The sequence below is a fragment of the Aquarana catesbeiana genome, linkage group LG07, assembly GCF_042186555.1.
Source record: "Aquarana catesbeiana isolate 2022-GZ linkage group LG07, ASM4218655v1, whole genome shotgun sequence".
Taxonomy (NCBI): domain Eukaryota; kingdom Metazoa; phylum Chordata; class Amphibia; order Anura; family Ranidae; genus Aquarana; species Aquarana catesbeiana.
In genome coordinates, this window is record NC_133330.1 from 51579194 (window position 1) to 51601473 (window position 22280).

The 22280-nt window shown below is 43.2% G+C and overlaps 1 protein-coding gene across 3 annotated transcripts in view; it reads left to right on the forward strand.

The window, feature by feature from the left end:
* The window catches only part of PTPRG (protein tyrosine phosphatase receptor type G), a 761059-nt gene that overhangs the window by 723024 nt on the left and 15755 nt on the right, over positions 1–22280 (forward strand). For all 3 annotated transcript variants that reach the window (XM_073592151.1, XM_073592152.1, XM_073592153.1), the window contains 2 exons: positions 9916–10062; positions 11845–11987. In XM_073592151.1, coding sequence (XP_073448252.1) covers positions 9916–10062; positions 11845–11987 — 290 coding nt within the window. The remainder of the gene's footprint in view (positions 1–9915; positions 10063–11844; positions 11988–22280) is intronic.

Here is a 22280-nt window from a genome sequence, read left to right on the forward strand (position 1 = left end):
CACTCACTGAGTGAGTGTAGAGAATGAGAGGGGGGCAGAGAAGCGCAGGAAAGGGAACGAAGGGTCCAGCCAGGCCTCCAGGGATTAGTGTGTGCAGAGCAGAAGGGCAGCTTGCGCGCCGCGGCCACATACAGACTGAGTCAGCTAGAAGAGAGAGACAACAAGCCTGACACACACTGAGGCTCACGGCGGTTTACATACCTTAGAGAGCCGCACCAGCAAAGCTCAGGAGTCAGTCAGGCCTGCTTCTTAACTCCACACACCACACGCCACCGGTCCATCTCAGTCCACTCCTCCACTCACTCCAAACACAGTGAGCTGAGAAACCAGAAGTGGGGCGGTGCCACGAAAAGCACCGTCCTCCGGTCTCGGCCATTAAAATAAAAGAACAGTGGCAAATCACTGGAGCTTGGAGAATGGGGGAGTGTTTGCTGGCGCATCTCTTGCACCCCGGACACTCCCTAAACGTGGGCAAATCAGCTTCCCTGCCTGCAATCAGCTGATTGCAGGCTGGAAAGTTTCCTATAGGCCGCCGCATGTCCGGCGCCCAGGTCACTCTTAAAAAATTACCTTTTTTTTTTTTTTTTACAGATTGGGGGGGGGGGGGGTGCCCCCTATGGACGGGCCGCCACTGATACACATTATGTCCGGGCTCCTGACCCATATGGGGATATTCACTTCCTCTGATGGTACTCATAAAGCCTGTTTATGAAATTTTGTGTCATCAGTTGGGTAGAAGTGTAATCCATTGATTATGGTATAGTGACCAGTAGGGACAACACTGGCAGTAAGCTGTCTAGATAAAGGTACTAAGCAGCTAAAAGGTTAGCACTTTTCTGAGCTGGTCTGCTTTTTCCGGGCAATAGAACTAGACTACAGAATCCAGTTTTAACACTTAATATAGACAGGCCAGAAAAAAGTTTTGATTTGCCTTACTGCAGAATCCAGTAGGGCTTAAAGTGACCAGGCTGGGGCATTCAAGTATTAGCATATTCTATACAATCAGTAAATTGGCTTAAAAAAGCTTTAATGACCTATGTAGCTGCAGGCACTGTAGAGCACTTCAGTCCTGAACTAGCTTTAAAGCCTTAAGGTTTTTTTACCTCAATTAATTCTTTGCATTAGGGTAAAAAACCTTCTATGCCAGAGGTTCCCCCTCTTACTTACCTGAGCCCAATCTCGGTCCAGCGTTATGCATGAGAGTAGCGGTTCTCCCCTTCCTCTCTGGGCAGATTAATAGGCTCCCGCTGCTGTCAATGAGCCTACATGAGTGCCCCCATAGAAAGAGGCTTCCTATGGTGGGCACTCAGCGGAGGAGGAGCCAGGAGCCCAAAAGAAGAGGACTGGGACTGCGCTATGCAATACCACAGCACAGAGCAGGTAAGTATAACATGTTTATTATTTTAATAAAAAATGTAAGCTTTATTATCACTTTAAAGTTCACAGCTGTAAGCACTGAAGTAGTTGCAGTCCTTTTCTCTCAGCAAAGCAGCTCCTCCTGATTTCTCCTTCCTCTCAGTGACTCCGCAACCTTCAAACCATCTAATCATAAAAGTTACCAGAATATTTGGGAAGGGGATCAGGGGGTAGCCGAGCTGCTTAGAAAACGGACTTGGAGAACTTCAGTTCTTCTGCTGTGAACTTTGAGGATTTATTGCTTCAAAGTACCTGCAGCTACAAAGGTCAGTGCAGGATTGTTAAAAAAGCTCATCTACTATTCACTCTATAAATGTGTAAATCAATTAATGTCCATAATCTGGGTTAAATACACATGGCTTGAGAAAGAGCAGTGTGTTGCTTGAAACTGTACAGTTGCTTGTTTGATCAATTATTTGTACATGAAGATGGATTTTTGAAGTAAAGGTTAATTACATTATACAGAGATCTCATCCTCATTTTTTGCTATATACTGTGTATGTATATATATATATATATATATTTATTATAGTGTGTGTGTGCGTGTTAATCTATTTTCTTGTAATAATTGTAAAAAAAACTAGCTCTGTGGCCTTGTAAAGTGTTAGGTGTCGTGACAATTACTAGAGCTCAAGAAAGACTTTGACCTAACTCCGATAATTACAATGTGTGTATAATGTCACAAACAATTAAATTCAACATTCATTTGGGGCTCTATCCTTCTCTCATTGGTTATTGCACAGTAATCTCATTTATTTGAGGTTGTTAGGCAGAAAAGTGCTGAATACTCTTAGAATTATTAACGTCTGTGTCCATATTTGCTGTTCCTGATTGGCAGAGGCTTGCTGACAGGTAGCTCATAAGAGAGGCCTGCAGGCCCTTATTTATCTTTAATTGTACCGGATGAGGTTCCTTTGTCCGCTTGAGATGCAAATCCTCCGCTACGACAGGTAGACACAATTTACTACAGTAAATTACAGCATCATTAAGTGAGCTGTGCGGTAAATAGGCTGCCAGTAATTTATGTGGCAGGGGCTGTCATCATTGCGACAAGCTGGAAATTTGGCTGTCAGAAGCAAGGAGAATATACAAATAACCCATTATTTGATGCCTGTCACACATCAAGTGTCCTCAGTGTTTGTAATGTGATTTTTACCAGCATCATTATTATTATTAGTGAGATGGGTATGGGAAACTAAACTCTCCGCAGGCCTAGGGCTGGGCAACCTCGCTGCAGCAAAATTACATTGGCCTTATCCACAATGCACAGCTTGTATATTCAGACATTTATCAAAAACAAAGTAATTAGAAGATATGCAGTAGGCACATTTGGTGTCGGCTTTTTTTTTTCCTCTTTTCATTTCATTTAACAAGCTTCAAATTGATTGTGATTTGTAAGCATTTTAGTTGTTTTATGATTACAAAGCGCATCAAAACTGGCCAGAGACTTTAGAGGGAGGTGGTTCGTGCACGATCCATCTGACAGAGCCCTCAAACTTTCAAGGTTAGCTATTCTATTTCATGTCAATGGGGATTGTTCGTTACAAGGCTGGTATTGTCTTATGGACACGGTCAGTGATCAGGATAGTTTTCTATCCTGTCCCCACTGACATTGTACAAGGCCCCAGAATCCATGAATGCACTTCTGTGATGTCCACCAACCAATAGAAAAGCTTGCATTGCAGGGGTGATACTCTAACTTTGAGCTGGAAGTCATTATTGGTATATTGAGTGCCCCAGTGGATACTGAGGAAGAGAACTACAGGTATGCACAGGCTTTTTTCAATGTTCGCTTTTGACTGGTCACTTCAGGTTAATACCTTAGTGTAATTCCAGACTAGATCTAACTAAGCTTAAAACTGCTCCAACCCCCCTCCTAACTATCCTGTAGAAGGAAGATGTTTATACTGTACAGTGAGGGGAAAAAAGTATTTGATCACTTTGCTGATTTTGTACGTTTTGCCCACTGACAAAGAATTGATCAGTCTATAATTTTAATGGTAGGTTTATTTTAACAGTGAGAGACAGAAAAAAAAACTACAGAAAAATGCAAATTTTAAAAAGTTAAAAATTGATTTGCATTTTTATGAGTGAAAAAAGTATTTGACCCCTTTGCAAAACATGATTTAGTACTTGGCGGTAAAACTCTTGTTGGCAATAACTGAGGTCAGACGTTTCTTGTAGTTGGCCACCAGGTTTGCACACATCTCAGGAGGGATTTTATACCCACTCCTCTTTGCAGATCTTCTCCAAGTCATTAAGGTTTCAAGGCTGATGTTTGGTAACGCAAACCTTTAGCTCCCTCCACATATTTTCTGTGGGATTAAGGTCTGGAGACTGGCTAGGCCACTCCAGGACCTTAATGTGCTTCTTCTTGAGCCACTCCTTTGTTGCCTTGGCTGTGTGTTTTGAGTTATTGTCATGCTGGAATACCCATCCATGACCCATTTTCAATGCCCTGGCTGAGGGAAGGAGGTTCTCACCCAAGATTTGATGGTCCATCGTCCCTTTGATGCAGTGAAGTTGTCCTGTCCTCTTAACAGAAAAACACCCCAAAGCATAATGTTTCCACCCTCATGTTTGGTGGTGCAGATGGTGTTTTTGGGGTCGTAGGCAGCATTCCTCATCCTCCAAACACGGCGAGTTAAGTTGATACCAAAGAGCTTGATTTTAGTCTCTGAATATGGGTGTAACATATTATGAAAGGTGAACTTATCGTTTAACAAATGAAAAAATGATCATTCATCTGATAGCAAATAGAGAACAATAATGCCCCAATTGGGACTTTGGAGGCAGACAAAAGGAGTAGTGAAGAGGTATAACAAAAATTACAAAAACGTTATTAGTATACAATCATAAAAAAATTACCATAGGTCAATTAATAGCCACATCAGTAAAAACATGATGACACAAAATATTATAGGCAAATGGCACCCTCCGACTCAGTGCTGGAGCACCAGGCTGGCCAATGTAAGGTATGTGGCCAAATCCTTAAAGGTGTTCACAGGGCAAACCAACGTGTTTCGGAGATATGTTTTTTCCTTCTTCACGAGGAAAGAAGGGTGCAAGAGTATAAGGTCATCATAGAAGGATAAAAGATATGTATAACAATAGCATATTCCATCAAGATGTGTTTACACACATCAGGCTGGCCCAAAAGAAAGCGGAAGACTGAGAAACATAGATGCAGTCATGCCACAAATACCTGCACATGCAGGGACTGTAAGCAGCAGTAAAAAGGTTTCACCCACAATGGGGGATTGAATCAGTAGGTCAGCGAGCATAGGTGTGGTGGCTGATGGAGGGCTGCCATACCCGGTTAAAGAGATTGAATCCGTGAGTCAGCGAGGATAGGTGTGATTGCTAATGGAGGTCCGCCATATAAGGTATATACATAATATGGCCCAATGTTTTTGGATACACCATCATCACACCAATATAAGTTTGGTGGACATCCCATTCTAAAACAATAAGCATTATTACAGGGTTGGCCCACCATTTGCAACTGTCACAACGTCCACTTTTCTCTGTTTCCCCGAAAATAAGACCTAGCATGATTGTCAGTGATGGCTGCAATATAAGCCCTACCCCCCAAATAAGCCCTACCCTGTTTCCCCAAAAATAAGCCCTACCCTGAAAATAAGACCTACAAGGACTTTAACTAGGGCTTATTTGGGGGGTAGGGCTTATATTGCAGCCATCACCGACAATCACACTAGGTCTAATTTTTGGCGAAACAGGGTAGGAAGGCTTTTCACAAAATTTTGGAGTGTATCTGTGGAAATTTGTGCCAGTAAGACAAAAGAGCATTTGTAAGGTCACGTACTGATGTTGGAAGAGAAGAGCTGTTTCAGAATCAACATTTCCATTTACCCTTTAATAGGGTTGAGGGCACAATGTAGGTGTACTGTTTAAAGCTAGGGGCCAAGAGACTACAGTCCATTGGGTTGACTTTTACTGTGGGCCCCCAGGCTTCAACACTGTAAAAACCTTTCTTTTATTTTATTTTTAAATAATATGCAGAATTGTTGCATAGGTCTCTCTTCCCATCATCTGATTTTCCCAGACCTCTCCATTCAGTTTCTTCTAAATTTCTTAAACAAACGCTTGAGTGAATAGCAGGTGTAAGCTTGAGCGGCATAAAATGCAGCCCATCACAGAGACACTTTCTGAGTGCAGGTCTATTTAACCGAAATTAAACTCTGCATAAAATCTCCTTAGTGCCCCACAGTGCACATTACAAGCATCTCCTAGTCATGAACTGCAATTAAGTGCATGTAATAGGTGTTCAATGGAGTCTTGCTTAAAGAACAAGCAGATGACCTTTTAATAGGAATATGGGGAGACAACATTACCGACATTAATGTGAAATCACTTGGACGGTTGCTCTACATTAACTGAACACAGCAGTTTCTGCTCTACTCCAGCCCCACAGTAGAGCTAAAAAAGTGCCAGTGCTGATTAAATACTCTCAGCGGGTGACAATGGTGTAGTGTCATCCTCAGCACCCGGGATAAGAGCTCTTGGGGGTGCTTTGCGGTTTATTATTCGAGACCATTGTGACCCTGATTTCTAGAAAGGTTTGTCCAGGACTCTCATAACAAGTTGGATAAACTTAGCTTTGTTTATAGTTGAGTTTGACCTTTTTAGGCTTCTGTTTAAATGTTTATTCACATTTTAATGCACTTTAAAGTGGACCTCTCTTCTAGAGGGATTCCTTGTTTTCCGTCCGTCTGGAGACTTTCTGTAGCCAAAGGTAAGCAGTGACTGCCTGCTTCTGGCAGTAATGCCCCGTACACACAATCAGATTTTCCGACAACAAATGTTGGATGTGAGCTTGTTGGCTGAAAGTCCGACCATGTTTGTATGCTCCATCGATCATTTGTTGTTTCTGCCAACAAATGTTGGCTAGCAGGTTCTCAAATTTTCCGCCAACAAAACTTTGTTGTCGGAATTTCCAATCGTGTGTACACAAGTCCGACGTACAAAAGTTCACGCATGCTCGGAATCGAGCAGAAGGAGCCGCACTGGCTATTAAACTTCTTTTTTCTCGGCTCGGTGTACGTCTTGTATGTCACCACGTTCCCACGTTCTGAATTTTGGGCCAACATTTGTGTTATCGTGTGTATGCAAGACAAGTTGGAGCCAACACCCTTCAAACAAAACGCCACAGTTTTGTTGTCGGAAAGTCCAATTGTGTGTATGGGGCATTAGTCTTTTGTGATTATATAAATACAGTGCAGCATTGAAAACATTTTTAAACAATTTCTGGCTCTGAAGACAGTGAATTAGACACATCGAGTGGGCTCCTTTCTGTTACCAGTTATTGTCTGAAGGTACAGTTCTTTCAGAAAAAGAAATAACAGATGCAAGATGTTATATTTGCAAAGTTGACTGGTGTACATAGATATAATAAAAAAGTTAATGTTTTTAAATTTTCTGGTTGACTGTATCTGTTAAACTTTTGTTGAGAAAGAAACATTCCCCTCTGGAATATGTACAATACAAGGATTTTAACAAACTTTATTTCAGGTTCTTACCTTTTTATTATTCTGAAGAAATCCCCATGTGTTTGTCAGTGTCCATGTGCTAAGTAAATCTAATGGGAGTGGTTTCATAATTATCAGTCAGCTGCTGCACTTGCAGGGCTCTAATGGGGAAAATTGCAGGGTCTGCATCCCTATATACAAGATTTCCTATTGGGAGTATCTCACCCAAAATGACATCTTTGTTGCAGGAGATGCCCGAGATCTGATTTGTATCTTAGTGTAGACTTCTGGGAAAAGCAGTGAGCCAATCACACAAGCAGGAAATTGTTTCTAGGGGGCGTGCTGTATACATTCTGTGTACAGAACACCTCCAGGTAACCATATTGCATTGCATTTTACAGTAAAATTACAGAGCTGCAGATTGAAAAGGAAAGGTACTTTTTAATAACATTCAATTACAATTTTTTTTTTTTTTTTTTACTCCCACTAAAGTGGAGTCACCTTTTAAGTCCCTTATTAGTAACCAGTTCATTTGAAAACAATAAATAGCCAGTTGCTGCTGTTCATCTTTGGCTGCACTGTACCTGCAGACAAGAATGAACCAGGAAGGTATCCACTTGACATGCACATTTGATTCAATGTTTTTGTTTTTAGGAGTCATAAATTATATTTTCTATGCTGCACTGCATTCATGTAATCATTAGAGATAAAATACTGCTAAAGTAGGCAGCCACTGCATACGTTTGACTACAGTATAGAAGAGGTGTGATTGTAGCCGTATTAGTGCAATTGTGATAGAAAAAATTGAGTACTGTCCGTGATACGTTTTTTATTTGCACTAACATACAATCTTTCGGGGGATGTCCCCTTCTTCAAGGTCCAAGCATACCCCGAAAGCTTGTCCTGAAAAATTGTATGTTAGTGCAAGTAAAAAAAGTATCACGCTCAGTATAGAAGAGGAATAGAGAAATGCAAATAGAGAGGCCGGGTTTCTGTATTTTTGTCCACTAAGTATATCAACTCCTTATTTTGCATAAACATGTAGAAGGGTAATCTGCATTTCTATGCAAGCTTCAGTATTGATATAAGAACAGTCATATGTTGGAAATCACTAACAAGTACATGTGTTCTGCATGCTCCAGATAATTTGTATTGTTGAAATGATAACATTATCCAGCTTGCTTTCTCAGGGTATTAGTTAACATTGTCTTGTATTTCTTAAATGTATTTAATGAACACGAAATTGCCTGGAAATAGAACATCTGTCAGATGTACTTTTTAATGTCATCGGTCAAGGAGTGTGATCTTGTTTTCCACACCTCATGAATAATTCATTGTTTTTGAGATACTCGGAAGCTAATTTGAAGGAGGGAAAAGTTGGCGTAGCAAGGAAATAAGTTGTTGACTTTTTCAGGAAAAAGGGCAAAACTACCAATGAACTGAATATTTTAGCTGTAAAGCACCTGAATACTGGAGACATTCATTGCCAGTGTAGTCCAAACCATTCTAATCTAGGTGTGAATGTATATATACAAAATGTATAGTGGCAGCTGCTTTAGGACATAAATGGACCCAAGCTGGATTTGACTGTGGAAAGACAACAAGACTTCACTTTGCTTTCATGTTTTCGCATGGCTTTCAGGGAGAAAAATATTAGTGCATTGTATTCATTTTCATACTGTTTGAGATTTAGAAAAAATGTATAATTAAATATTTTCCTGAGCCCAGGGCAAGGATTTTAGGAGGACCAGTCAAGTCTGGGCTTGTGCAAGATTGACTATTCAGTTTTAAAGTAAACCCATGCTATGCTTTGCTCATGACCAGGTTTACTTAAAGCGGAACTAAACTCCTTTTGTTTTTTTCCAAAGAAGTTGCCGTCTTGAGCCTTTGCTTGATCTTCAGCTGCCATGGTGCTTCACATGTGATCAGTTATGACACCAGCCATTGGATGGTTTGACAGCTTGGCTGAGAGCATAACCAATGTGATAGTTACATTCCCGGCAATGGGTTTAGTTACGACCCCCCACGAGCTGCACATACCTTTCATTCTTTTCCATTTCTTTGCTTGGCCTCCAATAAAAATATTATTCTGAGTATAGGGATAATGTGACTCCCTCCCCATCCTCCTACATAAGAAGGCTGGTGCTTGCTGTTATATGGTTGGTGAGAGAACCCTTAGTCATGAAGAAGCAAATGTGATTTGGAGCTTATACATACATTTTCTCTACCCTCCCAGTAGCCAAAAAGGGTGTCAGGGAGGACAGAGATTGCCTGTATATGTTGCTGGAGAAGACGGCAGTTAAGTGAAGACCTTGTTTTGTCCTGAGTGGCCTTAAACTAGTATAACTGCATGGATTTATGAAAACTGTATATTTCCTCCTTTTGAAGCTTTTCATACTTTAGCCTTCAGCTTAACAGACAGGTTATGTCTCCTGAAGTCTGGCAGTGGTGCACTGTTATCTGCCTGACATTGCATACTGTCTCCCAGCTCCTGAAAATACATAACAGTTTAAATTAGCAGAACTCCGTAATTCTTAAGGGAAAGCTGCCTGTAAAGAAATATGGAAGCTGCGAATGCTGAACTCTTTCCGACTATTCTAGTTGACTCTGATTTCAGTACTTTCCGAGTCTCTTACGCAAAATAAATCTGCAGCTAGTACAGGGAAAGGAAGTTTCACACTGCTGATCAGCATACTTTTTTCTGGGTCAATGACTCCGTATTTAAACCTTTGGATCAGTATCCAGGCAGCCAGGGCTGGGGAGAAGAGAGATTTTTGATATCACATGACCAACACACAAGAACCTCAGAACTGTCCTAAAAGGCACTAAGGACTGCCAAGTTGGACATGCCTTTGGGTTTTGTCAGGCTCTTTGCATGAGAACAAAACCACAGGTAATGTTTTACACAATTTCTCCTACACAAAGATGGGAGAACAATGTAGATTATGGCACTAGAATTTATTTTTTTATTAATTTAAGGCCTACTTTAATAAACTTGTATTTTTTTCAGGCTGAGGATGAGTTTGTCTACTGGCCAAGTCGTGAAGAATCTATGAACTGTGAGGCCTTTACTGTGACTCTTATAAGCATGGACAGGTTGTGCCTCTCAAATGAGGAGCAAATCATCATTCATGATTTTATCCTTGAAGCTACACAGGTAAGGCCTTGAAAAGTTGCAGAAATATAGAGCTGACCATAAAACAGGCCATCCATTTATTTTTTTTATGACCTAATCTGATGTGACGTTAATGAATTTCCGAAGTACAGAGAGATCAGGCTATGCTACCAGGAAAATGTCTGCAAAATTTTCTTGAAATGAAAAATGACTTTTGTGGAAAACTGTATGAATCTGAGATTTAAGCAGGAAGCCACAAGTTAAAGGTCCAGATACATATTTATTCCAAAGCAAGATCAAATAGAAGACTTAAGAGGCAACACTTTTCGAGGGCCAGAGATCATCTCCTCATCAGGGCTATAGGATTGGAAGGGACATATGCAAACAGGACTAGATATATAATACAGTGTATGTTTAGACCAGTGGTTTGGGCTGCCCAAATTAGCTGCTGATGAACACTGTAAAAGAGAAAAAGAGGAAGGCGTACCTAAGAGTAGTATTACAAAGTTATTTAATAGCACAAAAGTAATGCACTTACAAAAGAGAAGACATCATAGACATATCTTTCATATGGGAGGTCCTCTTCGAGGGGTGCCAGCAATCCATTTTTCCAGGGTTCGGCAGTGTTTGTGCCTGTACAGGATGCTGATTCCAAAGCAGGAAGTGAAGGGGATCCTGGCTGCCTGGAGTGGACCGCATGGAGGGAAATGATGTCATCCAGTGGGTGGACCTTGGTGTAGAAAGGAGAGGAAACTAGGCAAGGTGATGAACACAGTGTTTTAATATTCCACTGGTCTAAATTCCCCATACATTGTATACTTTATTTAGTCCAGTTTGCATACATTGTTTCCAATTCTCAAGTCCTGGTTGCCTTCTGAGCCCCTGAAAATACATTACCTTGTGTATTAGGTCGTTTGATTTTGCATAGTAATACATTTGTGATTTGTATCTGGTCAATTAAATCGTGGTTTAGCACTTCAACCTTAAATTCATACAGTTATATTACAATCCAAGGAAATTGTGGAATTGTGTAGAAGCTGCCAGCCCAGAATCCAAAAACCTAGTTTGAACACCACTACAACTCATTAAAGAAGAATACCAATAGGATCATTCTACATTACTTTACCATTTCTTCAATTTCTGGGAAAAATTAAAGTGATTGTAAACAATCACCTCGTAAAATGCCCCATTCAGTTTAAAACTGAAATGAAAGGCAAAACATTTCAGTTTAGATATAAAGAAACCATTATAAATATTTTTTTCCCTTATTTGTGATTACATAATCTCTTTTCTCAGCTGCATAAGAGCTGGGGGAGGAGAAGCAACAGCACACTGAACTCTCCAGTGAATGGCTGTGCAGGGGGGTAAGCGTGTCAGGACAAGTCTGATCATTGGGGGAGACCAGGCTGAGTTACCAACATAGCTAGAGAACTCACCACGGTGTGCTCTCCTGCTTAGTGTGGTCAGTTTCTAATAGGAAAGCAGAGGGAATAACAGCAACACCAGGGATTTCACACAAAGGAAGCAATATAAAGAGAACAGGATACTTTCTCATACAAGTACATGGTACAGCAGGCACATATTTAGGAATATGAACTGCTGGGCTAACAGACACTGTTCAAACTAGACCAGCTTTTCATATTTAGATTGCATAGAAAATAGTATTATTGAAAGACAATATTACCAAAAGAAAGCCCCCCACCCTTCCAAAAAAAGATATATGCATTACTTTGGTATCATCAGTATTGACAAACTTTTTTTTTTAATTTTTTTTACGCATTTTGAATTTTTGTAATTTACATATTTGTTTCTGTTGTCCTGTAGGATGATTATGTTTTGGAAGTGCGTCATTTCCAGTGTCCAAAATGGCCAAATCCAGATGCTCCCATAAGCAGCGCCTTTGAACTTATTAATGTCATTAAAGAAGAAGCTCTAACGAGGGATGGACCTACCATTGTGCACGATGAGTATGTACCAGTAATAGCTAAAATCGCTGTGTTATGCATTGCTAATAATCAAAGACTTAAACAAAACATAGATGTCTTCCAGACCTAACAATACTTCTATAGCCGAACTGACAGTCTTGACTATGAAACCCCAATAATACACCATATCTATAGGCTGCCTTGCTGTTTTGTGAGATAGGAGAGGGAACAAAAGAGCACCAACACGGAACAAAAGGATGTTTATTTTATTAGAAGCAGATGAAATGCATTCACACTTAAAACATAGCAATGTAAAAGAGGTGTCTTCATGCTTAGCAAAGGGGGCACCCAGAATTGGAGCCACATGAAATCCTTTTGAAAGCATCATCGATCACATAAGCTTGGAAGGGCATCAGTACATGACACCAGTGAGGGGGCATTTCCAACATCAAACCTGCACTAGTAAGATTACATTTGAATTGGTTGTTGTGGTCAATATTTTTTTTTTTCCTTAGAACTCTTTTTCATAAATGATGTACCTGTAGATCACTTGTCTCCAACAAATTTGTCCTCTCCGTAAATGGCTTTTGATTACACGGTGACCTACCTCCAGGGCAGAGCTGCCTGGAAAGCAATTTTTATATAGAGAAGCATTATAAACATCACTGAGAAGAAGGTCTTGCAGTTGCTTAAATAAGGATTTGCATTACTGTAATGTGGCGGTCTGAGCATCCAAGAAAACTTTACTTAAAGTGTTACTAACCCCACAACAGTAAAAATCGGTTTGTAAATACAGTAAAGCATGCTTGTTATACTCACTGTGGAATTTAAGGGGTTAATCCTCTGCGTTGTGTAAAAAGGCTGTTTGATCCTGTCTTCCAACCCACCTCTTGATGGAACAGAGCCCTAGGAGGCACTCTGCACATGCTCAGTTTGGTGTGTATTGCTAGAGGTTTTTTTTTTTTGAGGCTGCATGTGATCAGCACTGTCCAAGCAGAGTCAGGGGGGTCATGCAGCCTCATAGGACAGTCGGAGGAGAATGAATTAACCAGTGCTCAACCAGACACTGATAGAAGTCACAAGACTGCTATATACTGCTGATGAGAAAAGGTATTTATCAGTTTATGTTTACTAAAATAATTGCATTTCCATGTTCTGTGTACTGTGTGAGGCCAGATATAATGCATGCACGGTCCTGGGTTTAGTAACACTTTAAAGGAAACTTGTGCTGGAAGAAATGAGGCTCTCATTGTTGTCCTCCTGAAAACTCTGGTTGGCTAGCCTTCTCCAGCTTCAGTGGTTTAAATCACTGGCCTGGAACAAGCATGAAGAAAGCAAAGTCAGAGTAAAGTCTTTAGGTCCCGATCTGCATACTTGCTTTTGGCACATGGGACAGAAATTATTGAAGCTATTGGATCTTCCCTTTAATAATAAAGCTGACCGTACACATGTAGATTTTTAAGCCTGCAGACTTAAAGAAAAATCTGACAGATCCCTCCATCTGTGCTATACAGCACAGATGAATAGACCTCCGTCTGTGGCTACTGTATTTTGATAGCCAGTTCTAACAGGTGTCAAAATAAAAGTATGGCATCTGCATCTAATTGGATGCAGTTTCTGTTTGGGCAACAATTTTATGCCCAGTTCCTTTGATTTTTCATTCCAAGGATGTTGGGTGGGGTGGGGTGGGTGATCACAGCGCCACCCACTTTACAAACTTGTACAGTGTATGGCCAGCTTAACAGCCTGAGAGTTGGTTCCATAGCACCTCTGCTAACCACTGGAGCTCAAAGCATTTACATTTTCGCACCAGATTCAAGAAAAATGAGTGTATTTCTGTGAGTCTACTTTACACCATTGCAGTGTTTTCCTATAAAACTTGCTGCCTTTTTTTGTACATAAACGTACCAGGATGCACATCAACATGCATTAAAATTAAAACTCGGTAAAAAAAAACAAGGCACAGCAAACATGCCACAAATGCATTACATATACCTGTAAACACAGATGCAGAACTGCACACTAATGCCCCGTACACACGGTCGGACATTGATCGGACATTCCGACAACAAAATCCATGGATTTTTTCCGACGGATGTTGGCTCAAACTTGTCTTGCATACACACGGTCACACAAAGTTGTCGGAAAATCCAATTGTTCTGAACGCGGTGATGTAAAATACGTACGTCGGGACATTAAACGGGGCAGTGGCCAATAGCTTTCATCTCTTTATTTATTCTGAGCATGCGTAGCACTTTGTCTGTCGGATTTGTGTACACACGATCGGAATTTCCGACAACGGATTTTGTTGTCGGAAAATTTTATATCCTGCTCTCAAACTTTGTGTGTCGGAAAATCCGATGGAAAATGTGTGATGGAGCCTACACACGGTCGGAATTTCTGACAGCAAGGTCCTATCACACATTTTCCGTCGTAAAATCCGGCCGTGTGTACGGGGCATAAATGTGGGGATTGCCATGTTAACGAGCACTGAATCCGCCAAATACATTCCAGGTACATCAAAACAAATGTATGCAAAGACTTTTTTTTTTAATATCATTTTTTTTACACATCATGAGTATAAAAGCCTGTCCCCTGGCAGCAAACTGTAGAGAAGGACCCTTGCCACTGTGTTGTGTGAAAGCAGTGGTGTCTCTGTATATTCCATATAAGCTCCCTGCAGAGTCAGAGCAATAGCTCTCCATTCAACAACACTCATGCTCCCTGCTGATTGGAGAGTTCTAGCTCTGACTCAGCAAGGAGTATGTCTGAGCTCTTCAAAGAGCCCACTGCCTCCACACAGAGGGCAAGGGTCCTACTTTACAGCATGCTGACAGAAACTTTCCACTCAGAGTGTTGCTACTTTCTGAAGAAAATGAACTGTAAGCTATTGCACAGCTTTTTGTTTTGATGCAACTGGAATGTATTTAGCTGATTAACCTGAAGTTCAGTTAAAGTGGTTGTTAACCCACTCTAAGGACTTTACATAATCTGCTCTGTCTCCTAAGCCTATGTCCCCCTGTGTCTGTGTTTTATATATAGAAAAAATGACGATTATATATCATTTCTGAGCGCTCATCGCAGCTCATGTGACCCACTGGCTCTCTCCTCTCCCCATCTGACAGATGCAGTGGCCAGGGCCGAGATTCCCCCCACTGACATCAGTCAGGAGGGGAGAAGGAGAGAGCCAGTGGGTCACGTGATCGCCGAGCACTGCTCTGAAATGAGATATAATTTTTAATGAAAAAAGCAGCGGGGGGGGGGGGGGCTGACACAAGAGCCAACAGGCGGGGGGGGGGGGGGGGGCTGACACAAGAGCCAACAGGCAGGGAGGAGGGATAGGGGGACAGGAGAGCTGCGGATGATGGAGGCATGTACACTGACCACGGTGTCAGGGCTCAGCAGCCATGATTAGCCGTGGTCAGTTTACAAAGGGGAGGGCAGCACCAGGCAGGATCAGCCAGGTATTTCAGATGATCTAGGGGGACAAATTACACAGCACAAGCTCTGTGCTGTATAACATTCCAATTTTTTTTTTTTAGGTTAACAAACACTTTAAGCCCCGTACACGCGATCAGAATATCGTACAAAAAATACCGCTTTTGAAACGATCGTACGATCTGATCGTTCGTACACAGCTGTCGTCGGAAATTTTCCGAAGTGACAAACACGGAAAAAAAATTTGTACGATACCAGATTGTGCGAGTTTTGTTTAATTAGTACATTTTTTGTTCGAAAATACAATACAAATACACTACAACACATTACATCACTTCCAAATTTTTATTCTGTCCTACGAGGATTTTCATACTTTAGGAACCTATTTGTTTTCGATATGAAATTAGCACGTCCGATAATCTCATTGTGTGTACCAGGCTTTAGGCCCAAATATAATTAGGAGGACATAGGCATATTATTAAGATAGGTGCTGCCACTAGGTTATGAGATTAGCACTCCTGCCTTATAATACTGGTTTGAACCCAACTTCAGTACTATCTGCATGGAGTTTATATATTCTCTGTGTCTTTATGTGGCCTTCCTCCAGGTACTTGGTTTTCTCCTATGATCCAAAACATACTGTTGGATTAAAGGATAAGTTCACCTTTCTGATAAACACAGGATAAACACTGTTGGGTTAAAGGATAAGTTCACCTTTCTGAACATGTTACACCCATATTTAGGGTGTAACATGTACCATGTTCAGCATCAGACCCCTCTCTCTTCCTATCCCCCCATCCTTGCATCCTTGTGACAGCAAACCGGGGATCTTCTCCCCACACCTGCTGTCCCAGTTCAAAGAGCGTACGGCCGCGTCATTGATTCACAGATCCCTGCAGCTGTCCTTGTCCTTGCAGCCCTTAATGAACTACCACAGCGCTGTTAAGCACTCTAGGTATTCTGCATGCCCATAGTGAAGGTACAGAAGGATAGATACACAGTCTGCAGGAAAGTGGTCTTACACCCACGTTCTGCATTTCTTATTTTTTTGTAAAGGTGAACTTATCTTTTAACTTTCTTCCTCACAAATTGTCCCTAGTGTACACATGAGTGTGGTCAGATTGTGGGCGCCTCCTGGAGGCAGTGATCGGTGGGAATGGTTCTGCACACTCTGTAAAGTGCTGCATAACGCACTGGCGCCATGTGCATACAAAAGGATTTTCATAAGGGAATATAATTAGGAATTATACGCTGTAAAAGAAATAAATAAAGGTATGATTTAATTTAACTTCTGTCACAAGGGCAATTGAGCAGTTACACGAAACAAAGAAATAATTTGTACTGTTTTTATTCAACTTTGGTTTAGTTAAAACCGAATTATGATCTTTAGTATTTTACCTCATTAATTATGTTACATATGAGTAAATAGGCTGCCTGGCATATTCGTCATAAATTGTAATTTTTTTTTCTAGCCATAATGCACATTAAACACGGTTCTTTCTCTAATTATCACTAAAGGAAATGTAGCTGAAAATGAGTTTTTCTTCCCTCCCTTCTTTTCGAAGTAGAAATAGCTGTAAATTTACAATTTAAAACCCAGGAATAATTATGTCCACAAATTAGTTTGAGAAATATGAATCTCCAAATGCCAAGGCACAGCTGTATTAATTTGATGATTTGTGCTTTAATTTGTTTGGAGTTTGAGGTTATCAAATTCTTCTAGAAAAATTTGCAAGTCATTAGCCCGCTGCCATATGTTGCCAGATTGCCAGCATCCGATACTTTAAAAATGATTTGGGCCATTTCCATGCAAATGTCATGTTCTTTCCTTGGACAAATGTGAATCTTATAGAGTGTGTGAAAGCTGGGGCAGGATTCATTTGTTTTGTGGAAAGTAAAAATGTTCAATAAAAAGTCTTTGTCTGCAGCTAAAGTTATTCCAGGTGTTTAAAGTCTGCCAGTTGTAGAAGACTTTTTACTGGAAGTCCATCTAGCTCAACCAATAAAAGGGAGGGGAAAAAGGAAAAAAATCATACAGTTCTATATACACAATCCTATATCCACAGTTGATGTTAGTATCCAGTTATATTATGTACATTTATGAAAGAATCCAGGCCTTTTTTTAAAGCAATCTACTAAGCTGGACAGAACCAGCTCTTGAGGGAGTCTATTTCACATTTTCACAGCTCTTACTGTGAAGAAACCTTTCCATATTTGGGGATGAAATCTGTTTTATAAAGAGTGCTCCCTTGTCCTCTTTGATGACCTTAAGTTGAATAACTCAACACCAAGTTCACTGTATGGACCACTTATGCATTTCTACATGTTGATCATATCCCCCTAATCTCCTCTTTTCTCTGAGGCTCTGAAGGGGGCACAAATGTGTTTCAGGGGGCTCTGTGGGGTACACAAATGTGGATGTCGGGGCTCTGAGGGGTACACAAATGTGCATGGAGGAATCTGAAGGGGACACAAATGTGCATGGGGGAATATAAGCAGGACACAAATGTATGTGTGTGTGTGTGTGGGGGGGGGAGTTTCTCTGTAAGGACACAAATGAGCACCAGGGGGCTTTAAGGAGGGCACAAATGTGCATCAGGGGGCTCTGAGGGGGGCACAAATGCGCATGGGGGAATCTAAGCAGGACTCAAGTGTGTGTGGGGGGGTTTTCTCTGTAAAGACACAAATGTGCATGTGTGTGGGGGGGGGGGCTCTCTATAAGGACACAAATGTGAGTGGAGGGGGCTCTGAGAGGGACATAAATGTGCATGGGGCTTTCATGGGTACACAAATATGTATGAGGGGATCTATGAAGGGGACAAAATGAGTGGGGGGCTCCAGGAAAGACACATGTGCAGGGGGGCTCCGAAGGAGACACAAATAAGCGGGGAGGCTCCGATAGGGACACAAATGTGCAGGGGGCTCTAATGTGGACACTGATGTATGAGGAAACTCCAACGGGAACAACAATGTAAGGCCCCATGCACACTGGAAGTTTAGTCCCAGTGCATGAGGCCCTGGCATTTAGGTGCGGGCGGAGAATAAAGGAGCACCATCCAGCACCACTGCCAGCTGCCTGTTATATCTATCGCAGTGCTGTGTTTTGGCCTAGGCCAACAAGGCCCAGGCCTAGGGCGGCACTTTGCGGGGGGGCGGCAAAAGGCCGCCCCCACACACACACACACACACACAAGAACGGCACCTGCGCCCTCTTCCCGCACAGCAGGGCCACCTAAGGGGAGCACAGCTTAGGAGTGGCGTCGCGGGTGCGGAGGGAGCCAGAAAGCAATTTAAGTAGGAGCCGTCAAGCGACTGGAGCCACTGGAGAGCGTCTTAGCAAGGTTTTGCTACCGATATTGTTTAGACTGTGGCTGTTCACTCTCGTAGCAGCCTCCTGTGAAGCCCTGATTCTCTCTCTGAATGGCCCTCTGTTGTGGCCAATTATGGGGAGGGAAACAGCGGTCAGGAAGCTGGGCGGCGGCGCAGCGAAACCAATTAGAGCCGCTCTCTTCGGCTGACAGAAAGGGGAGGGGGGCGAGCGGGGAAGTTCTCTGGTAAATGGAGCAGCAGCGTTGTGACAGGGAGAGGAGAGATGCAGGCTGTCTGTGTATCTCCCCCGCTCGCCCCCCCTCCTCTTTATGTTAGCCGAAGGGAGAAGAGAGAGAGAGCGGCTCTAATTGGTTTCGCTGCGCCGCCGCCCAGCTTCCTGACCACTGTTTCCCTCCCCATAATTGGCCACAGCAGAGGGCCAATCAGAAGACTCTGGGGGCATCATGGGAAAAGTAGTCCCTGAAGAGTGGCGGCCCCTGTGTGTCCACAGACATCATGCTACAGCCCCCAGCATGCATGCACTCTGTTGGGGGGGGTTACAGGAGGAGAAAAAGAGTACTGTGCTGGGGGAAGCCAGAGAGGGAGCCACGCTGTACCCGCACCACCAGAGCCACGCCGTACCCGTACCACCAGAGCCGCGCCGTACCCGCACCACCAGAGCCGCGCCGTACCCGCACCACCAGAGCCGCGCCGTACCCGCACCACCAGAGCCGCGCCGTACCCGCACCACCAGAGCCGCGCCGTACCCGCACCACCAGAGCCGCGCCGTACCCGCACCACCAGAGCCGCGCCGTACCCGCACCACCAGAGCCGCGCCGTACCCGCACCACCAGAGCCGCGCCGTACCCGCACCACCAGAGCCGCGCCGTACCCGCACCACCAGAGCCGCGCCGTACCCGCACCACCAGAGCCGCGCCGTACCCGCACCACCAGAGCCGCGCCGTACCCACACCACCAGAGCCGCGCCGTACCCACACCACCAGAGCCACGCCATACCCGCACCACCAGAGAGGACCACGCTGTACCCACACCACCAGAGAGAGCCACGCTGTACCCACACCACCAGAGAGCCACGCTATACCCGCACCACCAGAGAGCCACGCTGTACCCACACCACCAGAAAGAGAGTCACATTGTTCCCGCACCACCAGAGAGGGAGCCACACTGTACCTGCACCACCAGAGAGCCACGCTGTACTCACACCACCATAGAGAGAGACACACTGTACCCGCACCACCAGACAGGGAGCCACGCTACCAGAGAGAGCCACGCTGTACCTGCACCACCAGACAGGGAGCCACACCACCAGAGAGAGCCACGCTTTTCCCGCACCACCAAAGAGAGAGTCACGCTGTACCTGCACCACCAGAGGGGGAGAAAGATGAAGCCACTGCCAGGGTAGAGACATGCTACATTACTGATTAGAGTCAGCCTGGGCAACCCAGAGTGAGCGAACGTCCAGCCGGAGGGATCACTGTTGCAGTTTCACCGGGTCTGGTAAGAGAGCCTGTTGGCCATTATCCATTACTGTTCCCAGGAACTGAGCCATTAGGAAGTGCCTAACCTGATATCATCTAGGCCTTATTGACTGCCAAAATGAGCTCCAACGCTGGGCCTCCAGTCCAAAAATTAAGGGGGGGGGACAAAATTTTTACCGCACCAGGGGACACCAAACCTAGTGACGCCACTGTCCCGGAGCCTGCAACAACTTCCGGCACGGAGCTTCGGTAACTGGCCATACAGGGTGCGCCAGCGTGGGCACCCAGGACATCTGCCACCCGGGGTCCCACAAGCGCCGATCAGCTTTTCGTAGCAGCCATCACCTCTCTCCCCACTGTCAGCCACACACACTCCTCTGCTCCTCCTCCTTCTCGGCTCTAATGTTCTAGTGTACACAGGAAGAGGAGGAGCCACAGAGGAGGGACACGACTTCAGTGCAAAAACCACGCTGCCGGTCTGAGGTCTGTGTATAGTTTACAGTGGAGGGGGACACAGTAACCGGGAAGGGGGGCAGATAACAGATGCACACATGGATGAGGGGAGGGGGGGTAAGGGGATATGTGCTGGGTGCTTTGAGAGGGGAGAGGATATGTGCTAGTGGGGGGGGGGGGGGGGGGGTCTGATCCTCCCCTCCCAAAGCACACAGCACATATCCCCTTACCCCCCTAATGAAAAAATGCGGCATCCCTCTCTGTCCTCCTCCTGTGGTGTCCCTCTGTCCTCTTCCCATGAAGATGACAGGGCGGATCTTAAAAAGGAAGAGGTGTGGCCTTGACAGGAAGGGGTGGGTCATATTTAAATTAGGGGGTGCGTGAGCTTAGTCAGGCCTAGGGCAGCACAAAACCTAAATACACCACTGATCTATCGTATTCTGCTGCTGCGGATCATTTATAAATAACTGAATGATTTTGGCCCACAAATTTGTGTAAAATATACGATTGGAGCCCTTGGAGTGAAAAGTTTGGAGAACTCTTCCTTGAACCATTCAGAGTATGAATCGTTAACCAATACTCTCTGAATTCATTTTTTTAGCCATTTTTCTATCCATTCACAAACTGATTTTTCCAAGCCTGTAGACTTTACCTTACACATTAGCCATGTGTGGGGAACTGTGTCAAATGCTTTTGTCCACAGCCACTCCTCTATCCAAGGTTTTACTTACCTCCTCATAAAAAGAAATCAGATTTGTCTGACATCTTCTGTCTTTCATGAATCTATGCTGTCTGTTGCTTAAAATATTTTTTCCCAGCAAGAACTCATCTTTGTGGTCTTTCATTAACCTCTCTTCAGTATCTTCCCAACTGTAGAAGTTAAACTAACATGTCTATAGTTACTTAGTAAAGACTTGGATCTCTTTTTAAATATAGGCACCACATTGGCCTTACGTCAATCCAGTGGTACTATATCAGTCATCAAGGAGTCCCTAAAAATTTAAAACAATGACTTTGAAATGACATAGCTCAATTTTTTAAGGATTTGTGGGTGTATGCCATCTGGTCCAGGTGCTTTATTCACCTTTATTCTGTCTAAATATTTCTGGACCATATTAATTTTGAGCCATTGTGGATCATTTGGGGCTAGGTCAGTGCCATCCCCATTATGGACATGAGCTCCCCCATGCTCCTTTGTATACGCAGGGCTGAAAAAGTTTTTTTTTAATAAATTTGCTTTCTCTTTGTCCCCAGTCACCCACTCTAGATTTTGTAAAGGGCCTAGATGCTCAGACCTGACCTTTTTACTATTAATATAATTAGGAATAGACAGGCTGTTATTTTCAAGACCTAGACAAAGTTTTTGGTGAAAGTGACCTTTATGCCCTTCTGGTGTAATTTCCTGTATTTCCAACCTAGAAATGAGATCTTTGATTTTAGAAAGCTAAATTAAGAAGAAGTTGCAAGTATTCTATACCCCGTATTGGATATTGTATAAGTTATACTTTTCCTATAGATCTTCCATTTGGCTACCCTTTTATTATTTTTGCTATCTATGGTAATCGGGGTTTGCAATATACATTTTTTGTAATTGGGGAGACTGAGTCCTTCCTCTGGAGAAGGAAGATGCCTGAAA